General features: G+C 35.1%; 1 protein-coding gene and 1 pseudogene across 1 annotated transcript; one reads left to right on the forward strand and one right to left on the reverse strand.

Moving 5' to 3' along the window:
- Positions 1-2,785: 2,785 nt before the first annotated feature.
- LOC143538305 (auxin-responsive protein IAA9-like) lies at positions 2,786-5,119 on the forward strand. Its single transcript, XM_077031896.1, has 4 exons — positions 2,786-3,037; positions 3,900-4,132; positions 4,520-4,658; positions 4,746-5,119. The coding sequence occupies exons 1-4, from the start codon at positions 2,805-2,807 to the stop codon at positions 4,822-4,824; spliced, it is 684 nt and encodes a 227-aa protein (XP_076888011.1). The 5' UTR covers positions 2,786-2,804; the 3' UTR covers positions 4,825-5,119.
- Positions 5,120-5,340: 221 nt separating this feature from the next.
- On the reverse strand, positions 5,341-6,899 carry LOC143538245 (anthocyanidin 3-O-glucosyltransferase 2 pseudogene; annotated as a pseudogene).
- Positions 6,900-13,790: the final 6,891 nt, after the last annotated feature.

The raw sequence follows: 13,790 nt of genomic DNA on the forward strand, positions 1-13,790 counted from the left end.
TCTTTTTAATATTTTACGAACAAAGTAACTTATATAATATTCCGGATTTTAGTTTATACATCATCAAAACAATAATACTAAAAGCGATAAATGATATGATAACATTTAATCAAAGTTAATAATATAAAAATCACCTTTCACTCTTTCAATACAAAAATACTGACAATATTTAAATGAATGTCGTTAATTAACTGATAAATTGATAATAAAGCAACTGTTAACATAACAGTCTTTATCAGATGTTTGGTTTTGTTGGTTTTCTGTCCCTAAAATAACCAAATAATAATCTCGTTACCATTATATCATATGCCACTTAGTATGTAAAGGGTATTGGAAGAGAAAAATCAAACTCTAACTTTGGAAAAAGAATTAAGGAAATTGTGCATAGTGACTTGGATGGATATCTCGTATTGGAAAAATAGTAGTCCGCGCAGTGTCAACGGATTAGTTCGATTAAAACTTGAGATAATGGGTGTAAAATAAAAAAAATTATAAGTATATATTAATGGAGTTGAATTCATCAAGTTTTGAGGGGTTGGTGTCCAGTTATACTTAAATGCTGCATATATATTTCCTCGAGCTATATTATCTAAACGAACCTAAGGCTAACCCAAATTACTCCTATCTTAAAATGAAAACTGCTCAATTTCACAATTTTCCAATCTCATTGAGAGAAAATTGTTGGGGATATCTAGTGCCCTAGTAGTTTTCGGTAAGTTTTTTCAATCAACAACTCCGTTTTTAATAAACTTTAGGTGATATATAGAAAGTATCACAGAATTCGTTAGTCGGACGGCGGGGTGAGACTAGCGATTAATCTGAATTAATCGGATTGAATTTTTTTTATATAATTTTTGATTTGCTATACACACACATTTTATATGTAACTCTTACATATACACGTTTATTTTGCATTTCCTAGAACGTATACACTTGATCCTGCTTCGATATAATGTTACTTGACTATCGATTAAGTACATCTTCTCAACGTCATTATCATATATTAAATTCTGAAACTACTCCGTAGCTATTTGCATAAATTGCACTTAAATTGTAGAGGGGATAAATACTTAAAACTTAAAAAAATAAAAATAAAAAGATGAATTTTTAATTATGTATTTTGAGTTTTTTATTAAATACAGAAGACACCATAAAATCTTTATATTATATATTATTTAAAAATACAATACAATTAAATACATTATATATAACATGTGAAAAGTTTAGGGAGAAGAAGCGTGACCTGCATATGGTGTTTATTGACCTAGAAAATGCCTATGACAGTGTGCCACGACAGGTGCTTTGGGAGTGCTTGGAGGGTAGAGGAGTACCAAGGAAATACATAGAGATAATTATGGATATGTATACAAGGAGTGCAACAAGGGTCCGTGCGCCAGTAGGGGATACTGATTTCTTCCCAGTAGAGGTAGGTCTTCACCAGGGGTTAGCGCTGAGTCCGTTTCTTTTTGCAGTAGCCTTGGATGAGTTGTCAAAGTCGATTCAGGGGACGCTTCCGTGGTGCATGATGTTCGCAGACGATATTGTGTTACTTGCTGAGAGAAAACAAGATCTAAACATGAGGCTTGAGGAGTGGCGAACAACCTTAGAGACAAAAGGTTTAAGGATTAGTCGCTCTAAGACGGAGTACCTCCACTGTGATTTCGGCGGGGGGAATGGCAACGAGGATGTACAGATCACCATTGAAGGGCAGGTGGTTCCGCAGGTAACGAAGTTCAAGTATCTAGGATCATTTGTTCAGAGCGATGGGGAATTAGACAGTGATGTGACCCATCGAGTTCAGGTAGGATGGTGTAAATGGAAAGCAGCCACAGGTATACTGTGCGACAAGAGTTTCCCATCTAAACTAAAGGGAAATTTTTATAGGGTTGCGGTTAAACCTGCAATGTTATATGGATCGGATTGCTGGGCTATCAAGAAGGCACAGGTGCGGAAGATGGAGGTAGCAGAAATGAGAATGCTACGTTGGATGTGTGGGCACACAAGGTTAGACCGAATAAGAAACGTTGTGTTTCGAGAGAGATTAGGGGTGGCGAACATAGCAAAAAAGATAAGAGAGGGGAGATTGAGATGGTTTGGACATGTGATGAGAAGACAGCCGACGAATCCTGTTAGAACCGTAGAAAACATTACTATAGAAGGGAGGAGGGGTAGAGGACGACCTAAACTGACGTGGGATGAGAGGATTAAGCATGATTTGATAGACTTAAACCTTTCTGAGGACATGGTTGAGGATATAAATTCATGGAGAAGTAGAATTAAAGTTAAGGATTTTCAGTGAGAAAGGAATTCCTTAGGGCTTCTATTTACCTTATTTTAGTCACATTTATAGTATTAGTATTAGTATTACTATTAGTATTATTCTTCCCATATACATAGTATTAGTATATTCTTTTCATATATATTATTATTAGTATTATGATTATTATTATTATTACTATTATTATTATTATCATTAATATTATTATTATTACTGTTAAACTTTGATTTCCTTTGTATTGCTTCATACATATGGACTTTAGAGCTGAGGGTCTCTCTGGAAGCCACCTCTTTATCCCTTTGGATAGAGGTACGGTGTGCCTACATCCCACCCTCCCCAGACCCTACCTATAGCTTTGCTGTTGGTGGGACTTCACTGGACATGATTGATTGATTGATTGATTGATTGATTGATATATAACATGTGAAAAAACATGATTCTATTCACACATTCTCCACGCTTCTCATTCAATCCCTCAAACCATTTCTACTATTTCTTCAATCTTCCAAGACCTTAACTTTCACTGATGTCTATGCCACTTGAACATGACTATATAGGCTTATCAGAACCTTCTTCAACATCTAAATCTTCCACCAAGTCAACCCAAAGTAACAACAAGAATGCTCTTAACCTCAAAGCCACCGAACTACGTCTCGGGTTGCCTGGTTTATGCCAAGATTTGGAAAACAGTTCATGCAAAAACAGTCCTACAAAGAATAATGTAGCAGGAGCTAAAAGAGGCTTTTCTGATACTAATAAGTAAGTTTTCATCAAACTCCTGTTGTCTGCCACTTTATTGTAATCGTTTTGAATTTAATGGTAAACATATTTATGAAAAACTCAACGAAATTTAAAAAAAAACTCCTTTTAGCATTTACAACTAATTTGTTTTTTTTTAATTTGCATTATAATATGGTTGTTTATTAGTACATATCAAGAATTAAGAGCTTATTTGGGTTAATTTTTAAGAATTTCAAAAGATTATTAATGTTGTATGTAACAAGGGTGAGTAGTATTAAGTTATTAACTATTAAGTAACATTAAATTATTGCGAGAACAAAATAACAAATTTGTCTTTATTGTTTAAATTTTGTACTTTCTTACAAATGTCTATTCTTACGTACATAAAAAGCCATAAAAAATAATTTCTTCATTTTTCTTAGTTCTGTTTTTTAACATTTTACTAGCATGTGTAAGTCACATGTAGGTTATACATAACCGAAATTTGTTCTATGTTTTTTTTTGAAAGTTCAACAAAGAAATTATATTAAAGCTAACAAGCCGCTAGGAAATAATACAAGCACCAATCACCAAAAAAAACCAGCATACACCAAAAACATAGAACAAATTTAGTTCTATGTTTTTTTTAAAAGCATATAAGAAATTATATTTGTTCTGTGTTTTATTATTTAAAATTTAGGAGAGTGGAATAAATATTGAATTTTTATTATTTTAAAATTTTGAAGATTGAAAACATATATATACTTTTTGTATATATTTTGTTTTTTTTTTATTTTCGCAATATTTAGCGTTATGCGTTGATCTCCGTTATATGTAAACTGTGTATTCAAACTTGTGTGAATTGTTCTAAGGAATGCACTTTGTTTGGGATGTTTAACAGGGCTCAAGTTGTAGGGTGGCCACCAATTCGATCTTTTCGAAAGAACATCATGGCCCCTAATTCGTCAAAAAATGGTGACGCGACCAAAGGTAATTCGGTTTGTGGAGGGTGCCTTTATGTGAAGGTTAGCATGGATGGTGCTCCATATTTAAGGAAGGTTGATCTCAAGAACTGTACAAACTACACCCAACTATCGACCGTGCTCGAGAAGATGTTCAATTGCTTCACTCTTGGTACACTCTTGCTCATCATATTCCTATGTGATACAGTTTATTCGAGACAAGTGCAAACTTCACAAGAACACAAAATAAAGAAGAAAGGATATCAAATAATTATTCTATGATTATTATTAAAAAGTTCAACGATATTTAAAGAAAAAAAAGAAAAGTTGGAAACATAATTAAACTAGGAAACAAATTCATAATTAAATAAAATAACTTGTAAATCAAGAAATAAGATTCTTGATAATATTTGAAAAATTCATCCAAATCATTTTAGTCTTCATAACAGGTCGGCTTACGGGTCTTTCTTTTAGATCGGGCCTTTTGTGGTATATGGGTCGTATCGCTATGTCACTTGAAGTCATCTTATTTTAATGGTTGACTTGTGTTTTGAATTAGGTCAATGTAGTTCTACTATAAGAGGGAAAGAAGGGTCAAGTGAAAATAACTTGAAAGATCTTTTACGTCGCGATGAATGTGTATTGACGTATGAAGACAAAGACGGTGATTGGATGCTTGTTGGTGATGTCCCATGGGAGTAAGTTGTTTGGTTGTAAGCAGATAATCAACTTATTATCAAGAACTTGTGTTAAAAGATATTATTTTTGCCTTTTTGGTATTGCAGGATGTTTATAGACTCGTGCAAGCGGTTAAGAATCATGAAAGGGTCGGAAGCAATCGGGCTAGGTATGTTAACTTGCTAATGTATGTTAATAATTGCACGTGTGCAAGACCCAGCGTTAGTGGAGAAGTGCTAGAACCGTATAAAAGGAATCTGACTGGTGAAAAGGGTTATTTAATATTTATATTTCTTCGTTTTATTTTCGGTTTTAGTGGTTGATTAAATCTATCTATCATGTGGGAAAAAGCCATAACATGAAAGGAAACATGTTTAGATGTTTGGTTTTCCTGTTGTGTGCTAAATGTAAATGGGTTGTTCTTCCATTCTTCTTTTTGTAATTAATTGAATGTCAATATTGTTTCATAAGAATTGTAGTAGTGAACATATATGATCATCTCAAATCATTTTGCCAAGCTAAATGACTGGATATGAGTCATATGACATCAACTATGAAACTATGAAGTATGAACCATAATTTGAGCTTCTTAGGGACCTGTATTGGGCCAAGCTTAGAGCCCAGTTCTAATGTACCCCAAAGGCCCAACTCACATTATGGAAAATTAAGATAACTCAATCTAAACATGTGGTTCACCTTGTTACACCAACACTTGAAAAAGACACTTCAAAGTTCAAACTTTAACTTAGCAAAAGGCCAATTCAAGAGATTAGGTTTGTTAAAAAATCTTGAATAAGACATCCAATAGACGCATATGACGAGCCACCCTCTAACACCGCGGATCTACTCTTTACACTCATTGCTTTCACTTTCTTTCTAACCTCATTATCCTCCATCACTCGTCTTATCCCATTTTCTATCTCTTTAGCTGACACAACACCAATCGTATTTGCCTTTGGAGTAAACGTGTCCTTCCTATAATCCAACTTTATATCCACCGCCAATCCTAGCTCCACCACCATCTCAAACGCATTCATCTGTTGCTCAGCGTACATCGGCCATGTTGCTGATGGTACACCGAACCATATACTCTCCAACAACGAGTTCCACCCGCAGTGGGACACGAACCCTCCCACTGCATGATGATCCAACACTGTCGTCTGTGGGGCCCACCCAATCACTTTCCCTATTCCACGTGTTCGCTCCATAAACCCTTCTGGAAGCACCACACTCGGATCCTCATACTCGCCAGGGACCCTTGATGTTTGATCTAATGGAGGTCGACGTAGGGACCACACGAATCGGTGACCACTCTGCTCTAATCCACGTGCTATTTCCTTCACTTGGGCCTCATCAAAACAACCCATGCTCCCAAAACACAAAAACACAACCGAGGAAGGCGGTTGACTATCCAACCACCTAATGACATCATTCTCAGACGATTTCCCAGCACCGGACACACCTTCTAGGTTGAGTATAGGTCCCACCGAGTACACTGGTGGGACCCTAGTGTCAGCAGATAACGACTCCATCGCGTATGGTTCCAATTCCAAGAATGTATTAACCATGATTGCTTTGACCTCTCTAAGTTTCCGAACGGACCTCAAAACAAAATCCAAACCTTCTCTAGTCTGGACAAGACTCCAAAAGGCTTTGGTTGGCAATGGGTTGACAAAACTTGGAACCGATATCGTGGTATCCAAAATGCTAATTGCAACAACGTCTTCATTCAGATCGTCGCACAATGTCTGAATGTAACACTTAAATCCAAGAAAAGCGGCATTAGAAGTGAAGAACATGTAGGTTGGAACATTAAACTCATTAGCCACATCTATCATGCAAGTGCAAAACATGTCAATGAAAAATCCAATAATCCGACCCGAACCCGGTTGACTAGTCATGTTAGCCACAACATTTCTAACATATTTGCAATGACTAGGGATGAGTTTACTAAATAAAGACATGGGAGATTTGGGGTCAAATGATGGGATATCATCTTGAGGGAGTTGAATGAAGGATATGTGATCCATGTTGTTTTTAGCTAATGAATCTATGTAGGTGGTGTTAGCCGGGCTAGAATTCGAGCCTGGAGGTTTCATTACAAGGACGGTTATTGTGAGACGTTGATCGCGATTCACGAGTAATTTTGCAATCTCGACGGTGGACATGATATGACCAAGTCCGGGGGCAGGGATAAATATGAGCTTTGCAACTCTAGTGGCCATAGTTCTTTTGGTACGTTAATGGTTTCATTGGAGTCTTATATTACTTGTGGACACTACATGACACAAATTAAGTGATGTCATTTACTGGAAAAAGTCACGAGAAAAGTTATGCCCATAAGCCAGAAGGACCATTTTGTACATGAAAATAATAAAGCCAAAAATTACCATTAATATACTTAAACACAAGTTAAAACGAGTAATTCTACTTTTAAATGAGTTTACGTGTTTAACTTTAGTTCAACTTGAACATGACCTGTGTATTAAATGGATTAGACGTGTCCATCCAAAACACGATATACTTATAAATGTGTTATATTACCTTAGGACGCAAATTTCTAGCACAACATGACACAAAAATAATAACAATTTGGGATGACGTATCTAAGTATCTAACCATTTAAACAAGCAGTCATGTTCGGGCAGGGCCGGCTTCGAGAATGGTTAAACTTCTTTAGGCCGAAGGCGAAATTTTTTTTGGCCTTAATAGAAAGGAGTATCTCGTTGGGTTTAATAAATTTAAGTTTGAAATGAGCCTTATTTTTTTGGGTCTTATGATTTGGTTGTGTAAAGAACATTTTTTTTATAAAAATAAGGTTAAAATGTGTGAAGTGAAATTAGAACCCACAACCTTTTAGTTGAAAGTTATTTTTTTTTGCCACTAAACCAAGCTAGTATTGTGTAATTAGGTTTAAACATTATATATACATATTGTTTTTCATAAAAATATATATTATTATTTTTTAAATCCGGATCTATCGGGGAGTTGGGCTGGGGTCCGTCGATCACCCGGCCCTCCCTTATAGCCGGTCCTGTGTTCGGGGTGACTTGATTGATTAAACATGTCTTGTTTTGAATTGACTCATGTAACATGTTTAGTTAAATAGGTCGACCAACACCCGTTGTGACCCGTTAACCCTTTATTTCACAACATACCAACCTGATTAATACGAGCACAACTTGATTATAACACGCCAACCCATTTGACACGCCTAGATAATTGGGTCGTATTCGGGTTAACACGCTTCTAAGGGTGTGCAAGCAAGTTAAAGTTGACGTTTTTTACACGAAAATAATATAAGTCGTATTACAACCTATTAACTCGTCAACCCGATATGATTTGTACCCCTACTATTACCCAATTCAAAATCTATAATTTTCGTGTCGCGTAAAAATTTATAATCCATATTATAATCCATGATTTGGGCTTCTTATGGGCTTGTATTGTGCCAAGCTTAGAGGCCAGTTCTAATGTACCCCAACTCTTACGTACATTGACATATCCCTGAATACTATTAAAGAATATTATAGAATATATTATTAGAGTTTTGGTAATATAGTGTTACCATAGTTAGGAGATTGTATTTGATTTGGTTTCCTTGTATTTATCTCAATTGTACTCCTATATATAGTTGATCAATAATAAATTACACCTTACGGGGTTTTCATTATTCAACAAATACATTACATGTCTTTTCACCAATAGCTGGATATATAATATCGAAAACACGAAGTGGAGTTTAGTTAGGGTCTTAGTTGCTTTGCATCGATTCTCTATGTTGGCCGATGTTCGGGTTTTAAAAAACTGCTACTAAGCTTGATCTGAATCTAAGACCAAAGTGTTTTAATTATCAGACTTTAAATCATAATAGTTAATATTCGGCTTCAAATAAAGAAAGATTTCTGGTCGTCTAAATTAAAAAAAAAAAAAAAGGTGGATTTTAAACTCTTAAGAAACCAAGTTTATTTGATATGACCATAACTAACAACCTACTAACCCGCCAAGGATCCGTTTGTGAGGTGACACCCTCTTGAGAAGACTGTCCTTCGGGAAGGGCGGTGTTGGTTGTCTTGGGTGAGGCCTGGTCATTTTTTTTTTTTTTTTTTTTTGGTAACATGGGTGTTATTTTTAGGTTCACGACATATATCGTGTGCATTAATGATTATGCAACATATGTACGTTTATGTAATTTTAAATCATTTAAATTTAGTAATTTGGTAAAATGATAACTATCTTTAACTTCTTTTTTTGGCACTATTTTTATTTCTCTTATATAATACTTTAATTTATATAAATTTATTTTATCGTCAAAGTATTTTTTTTAATAAGTTAATAATTTTTATCTTAAAAAATTAATGAAAAAGGCGGCAATTATTGTTAAAATATAAGAATATGTGAGGGTTTTTGTAGGGTTGAAAGAAATCCGTATGTTAATAGATTAGTGTAAATCTGATGTAACAACTGTTTGAACGTGTTTATGATGTTTTGTGTTTATAGGTTATTAAGTCGTTAACGGTCTAACATATTTCAATACAAAAGGTTATAATAAATAAATAAATAAATAAATAATTTACATGAAGCCACTCAAACCACTCCGAAGCAGGACAATACAAGCTAAAGCGTTTAATCATTTTTCTGAATATGGTCGGTGGACTTAATGGCCCAAAGTTGTTCATTGTGTTCTCCTCTTACACACCTTTAATCAATATATCACAAGGGCCCATTAATAGGAAAAAAAAAGTAAGTAAAAAAATATTTTTTATTTTTTATTAATATTTTTAATGATTAATAATTTTGTGATACCAACTTCACACTAATTATAATTAGTTGAGTCATAAATTTTACTACCTACTAGTGTAAACGTATTGGTAAAGTATGAAGTCGATATTAATTAGTGTATCAACGGCTGCACTGTCTAGCAGTGTTGGTTCCGTTCAAAAAACCCTACCACACGGACTTTTTCAACCCGCTATCCTGTTGCCCACTAGTCGTTCAACAATGCTAACATTACCGTTGAACAGTAATAATTTAGAAAGAAAATATATCTAAATAAAATATTTTTACTCTACATATTCAAACACATATTTCACATTAAAAACCCATCTCATGAACCATAATATGTGACATTTACTTCAAAGGTTTACTGAAGTCATCTCATTGAAATAAAATTCGTTTATTATTTACAAATCTCTACTTTCATGATAAACTTATAATAAAACAACATAAGAATAATATCCATTGAGAGATTGAAAGGACAAACATAATAAGACATGCATAATTCATATGAGTTCTAGACACTTCCACATATTAAAACATGTTATTGACAGCAAGGAAGGATCCCACATCGACAACATTATATTCCTTTCTATCTACACAAACCTCTATTATGCAACTTTTTTATTTGAATAAGGATGCAATTATCTAGCATACTTGGCTTGACCTAGTAACTTTTTATTTTTACATGTAACGTATATTATAGTTTTTCGACAAACCATGAGATTTTTAAAGTTACTTTAAAAGGATCGATCTAGACCTAATACATCCATAAAACTAATATGTACGTACAATGTACATGATGATTCAGAAAAAAATGTATTGAATCCTTCTAAATGGCTATTAGGCGTTTTTCGACTAACCGTGAGAATTTTAAAGTTACTTTAAAAGAATCAATTTAGACCTAATACATCCATAAAACAAATATGTACATACAATGTACATAATGATTAAAAAAAATGTATTGAATCCTTCTAAATGGCTATTAGACGTTTTTCGACTAACCATGAGACTTTTAAAGTTACTTTAAAAGGATTGATTTAGACCTAGGTGTCCAAAATACCTGAACCCGATTAACCCGACCCGACCCGAACCCGAATTAGCTCGGGTTAATAGGGTCAAATAGTATTAATCGGGTTATTCGGGTTAACCCGAATAACCCGAATTGTTAATAGGGTCGGGTTTCGGGTTCATATTTGGAAAAAAGTCGGGTTTCGAGTTAACACGAATAACCCGATTAGTGGTGATACTTAACTTTAAATACAATAATAAAAAGATGAAATAAGCACTATTAAGGCAATATTGAAAGCTTTATAAAGAAGTTAATTATTCTGATTGTTCATGAAACGTTCGATGGAAAGTTTATTTATGTTGTGCTCATTTAATTAAACAAACGAACATGAACACATGTTTCACTTGTTCATCTATGTTCGTGAACGTTCCTTTATGATCGTTCATTTAAGTTTGTTTACGTTCATTCGTGTTCGTTTACATATTAATAGAAAATTATTAAATGTAATTTGCATTTAGAAATTAATCACCCTAATATGTTTTATATTTGTTTGTTGTTCATTTAAATGCGTTCATTTATGTATGTTTGTGTTCGTTAATGTTTGCACATATATGTCATTCATGTTCGTTTATCTTTGTTTATGTTCGTGAATTGTTCGTTTAGATTTTAAATAAACGAACATGTTTAGTTTTTAACTAACGAACATGAACACAAATATTTGTTCAATTAAGTGTTCGTGTTTGTTAAAAGTTAAATGAACGAACACGGACATGCATTTATTCATGTCCATTTGGTTCGTTTACAGGCCTATGTATGTAATTATAATATAATTATTTGTAAAATAAATTAAAAAGTGAGCGGAATAAGAAATTTTGCAACTTACAAGTTACAAACACAAAAAATAGCTTAAAATTATAAAGTAACATGGTTAACCCGATTAACCCGACTAATCTGACCCGACTAACCCGAAACCCGAATAACCCGAACCCGACTAACCCGAGCCTTAATAGGGTCGGGTTGCGGGTTAGATATTTTTTAAGGAAAACCCGACTAACTCGACCCGATTAACCCGAAACCCGATCGGGTTGACCTGATTAACACCCCTAAATACATCCATAAAACAAATATGCACGTACAATGTACATAATGATTATATAAAAAAAAGCATCGAATCCTTCTAAATGGCTATTAGGCGTCATATTCCAAAACCTTATCGTAACTCTTAGTATTGTAGCCACAACAAATTATTATTAGTTATGTGACTTTACCCATCCTGAAGCGAAAATCTAAACCCAAAGCTAAGAGACATCCGATAATTAAAAAACCCGACCTTTGTGAAAAATAAAAAATCTAAAATCCTTCATTACTAGCACATCTTTATGTCATAATTTTTTTTTTACTATTTGTTCATCAAATATTCAGAATAATGTTGAATATAACAATGTCGTAATAAATGATATTGAAAAATCTAAAATCCTTCACTACTAACACATCTTTATGTCATTAGGCTGAGGGGTGTGGGGGGCTCTAATGGGGGCTCCAGCCAATAATATTATGACGTGTGGCAGAGAGAGAAACTGGATAAGGGGGGTGTTGGAGCCCCCGTTGGAGCCCCTGGCCCTGGTGTGGAGGGGCTCCAGCGAATTTTTTTTTTATTTTTTTATAAATATATTCAAATAACGTATTATTAAAAAAACTCATAAATTATTAAAAAAACAGTCATTAATAAAAAAAACACATTAATATCTAAAAATAAAATAAAAATTAAAGTACTAAAAAAAACATTATTCTTATTCTTCGGCTTGGTCTTCTTCGATCAACCTCTTTCGGATATGTTCCTTTTGCTTTTCCATTAGCATTTGATCGACCGGATTTAGTTACTGAAGTCTCTAGTAAGGAAGTCCAAATCTCTCATTCGACTTTTTTTCTTTTTGTCATTAGAGACTACCTCCATGGTTTTGTTGAATTTATTGAGGGATTCAACAAGATTGGCGATGTTTACGGCTTCCCCCTCAGCCGGTTTTTTCCCCTTGGCGTCCTTTCCCAATGGCCGCCTCCTCGGCGGTGAAGACGTTTCCTCCTCCGCAATGTTTAGGTCGAATCCAACGCGGCAATCCGACCCGATTGAAGTGCTATACGCTCCAGACGAACTAGTTTTAGTCCGTTTCGGCCGTACTTCCGAATCAACGTCCGGCGCCACCAGCTCAACCCACTTTGAACACCTTTTCAACCTCTCCCACAACTTTAAATCGTCCCACGTCTTCACCTTCCCATACCTCCGCAAACACTCTTGCTTCCACTCTTCGACCGTGAAATTGTAAACCGCCAAATCATCACTGCCACTTGGTCTCATACGACCGCTGTTCCTGTTGAAAAGATTAGTAAACAAGCCGACAAATTTTATGATTTCGGACCACCGACCCAAAATCATATCGGCGTTCCGCTCTGTACTCCCAACGAGCGTATAGAACGTCTCCCTAACCTTTGTCCAAAAAATCTTGCTCTTTTGGTAGTCGGCTGCAAAATGAATAAATAAATTAGATTTCCATTTAACTTTTTTATTTAACTTTTTTATTAAAAATCATTTTTAAAAACGTTAAAACAATTACCGCAACACCGATCCTCAGAAATGACTATCCAAGCCCGACACAAGGCTTCCTTCTCATCCGATGACCACGGAGTGGTTTTCCGTTTCGTCCTCGGAGTCGAAGCCGGTCCCGACCCGTCCGTTGCAACTTGTTTTTTCCGGTGGACGCGTCTTCTTGGTCCCGTAGCTTCACCGTGTGATTCTTGTGTCTCCGGAACAACAAAGTTAGGAGACGGTTGTGTGTTTGATGGTTGAAAGCCGGATGATTCTTGCGGCTCCGAATAAAACATCGGTTGGTGCGGTGACGACCATAAATCGTCGTCAATATAATCTGAATCAAGGTTGGGGTACCAATTTCCAGCCATTTTTTTAAAAAAATGTTAGGAAGATGAGTTTATTTTGGGTTAATGTTTGAAGTTGTGGTGATTGATATGGGTGAAATGGGTTTTATATAGGAAAAAAACGTTTTTTTTTTAATTAAATAAGAGCCCAACGGCTCTTTTATATCCTCCAACGTCTCTTTGCACACTATCCAAGGCCACTTTACGCTCATATCTGCAGCTAACCCCATCACGTCTGCCTCATTTTTCGTGCTAGCGCCCCGGGTCGCGCCCCGGTGGTGTGGTGTTAGCGCCTGGGGGCGCGAGCGGAGGGGCTCTAGCGCCCCCGTTGAAGCCCCACACCCCTCAGCCTTGTAATTTGTTTACGGTTTGTTCATCAAATATTCTGAATAATGTTGAATACAACAATATAATAATTAATGATATTCATAATTCA

Source organism: Bidens hawaiensis, unplaced genomic scaffold (genome assembly GCF_021521415.1).
Source record: "Bidens hawaiensis isolate Kalapana, Puna unplaced genomic scaffold, B.hawaiensis_p1.1 tig00000780_1, whole genome shotgun sequence".
NCBI lineage: Eukaryota > Viridiplantae > Streptophyta > Magnoliopsida > Asterales > Asteraceae > Bidens > Bidens hawaiensis.

Bases quoted from the DNA above. Each gene is read 5' to 3' on its own strand.
- LOC143538305 (XM_077031896.1), top strand. From the start codon at position 2,805: ATGTCTATGCCACTTGAACATGACTATATAGGCTTATCAGAACCTTCT. The intron at 3,038-3,899 runs GTAAGTTTTCAT...GATGTTTAACAG, and splicing joins GGCTTTTCTGATACTAATAA to GGCTCAAGTTGTAGGGTGGC. The intron at 4,659-4,745 runs GTAAGTTGTTTG...TTGGTATTGCAG, and splicing joins GTTGGTGATGTCCCATGGGA to GATGTTTATAGACTCGTGCA.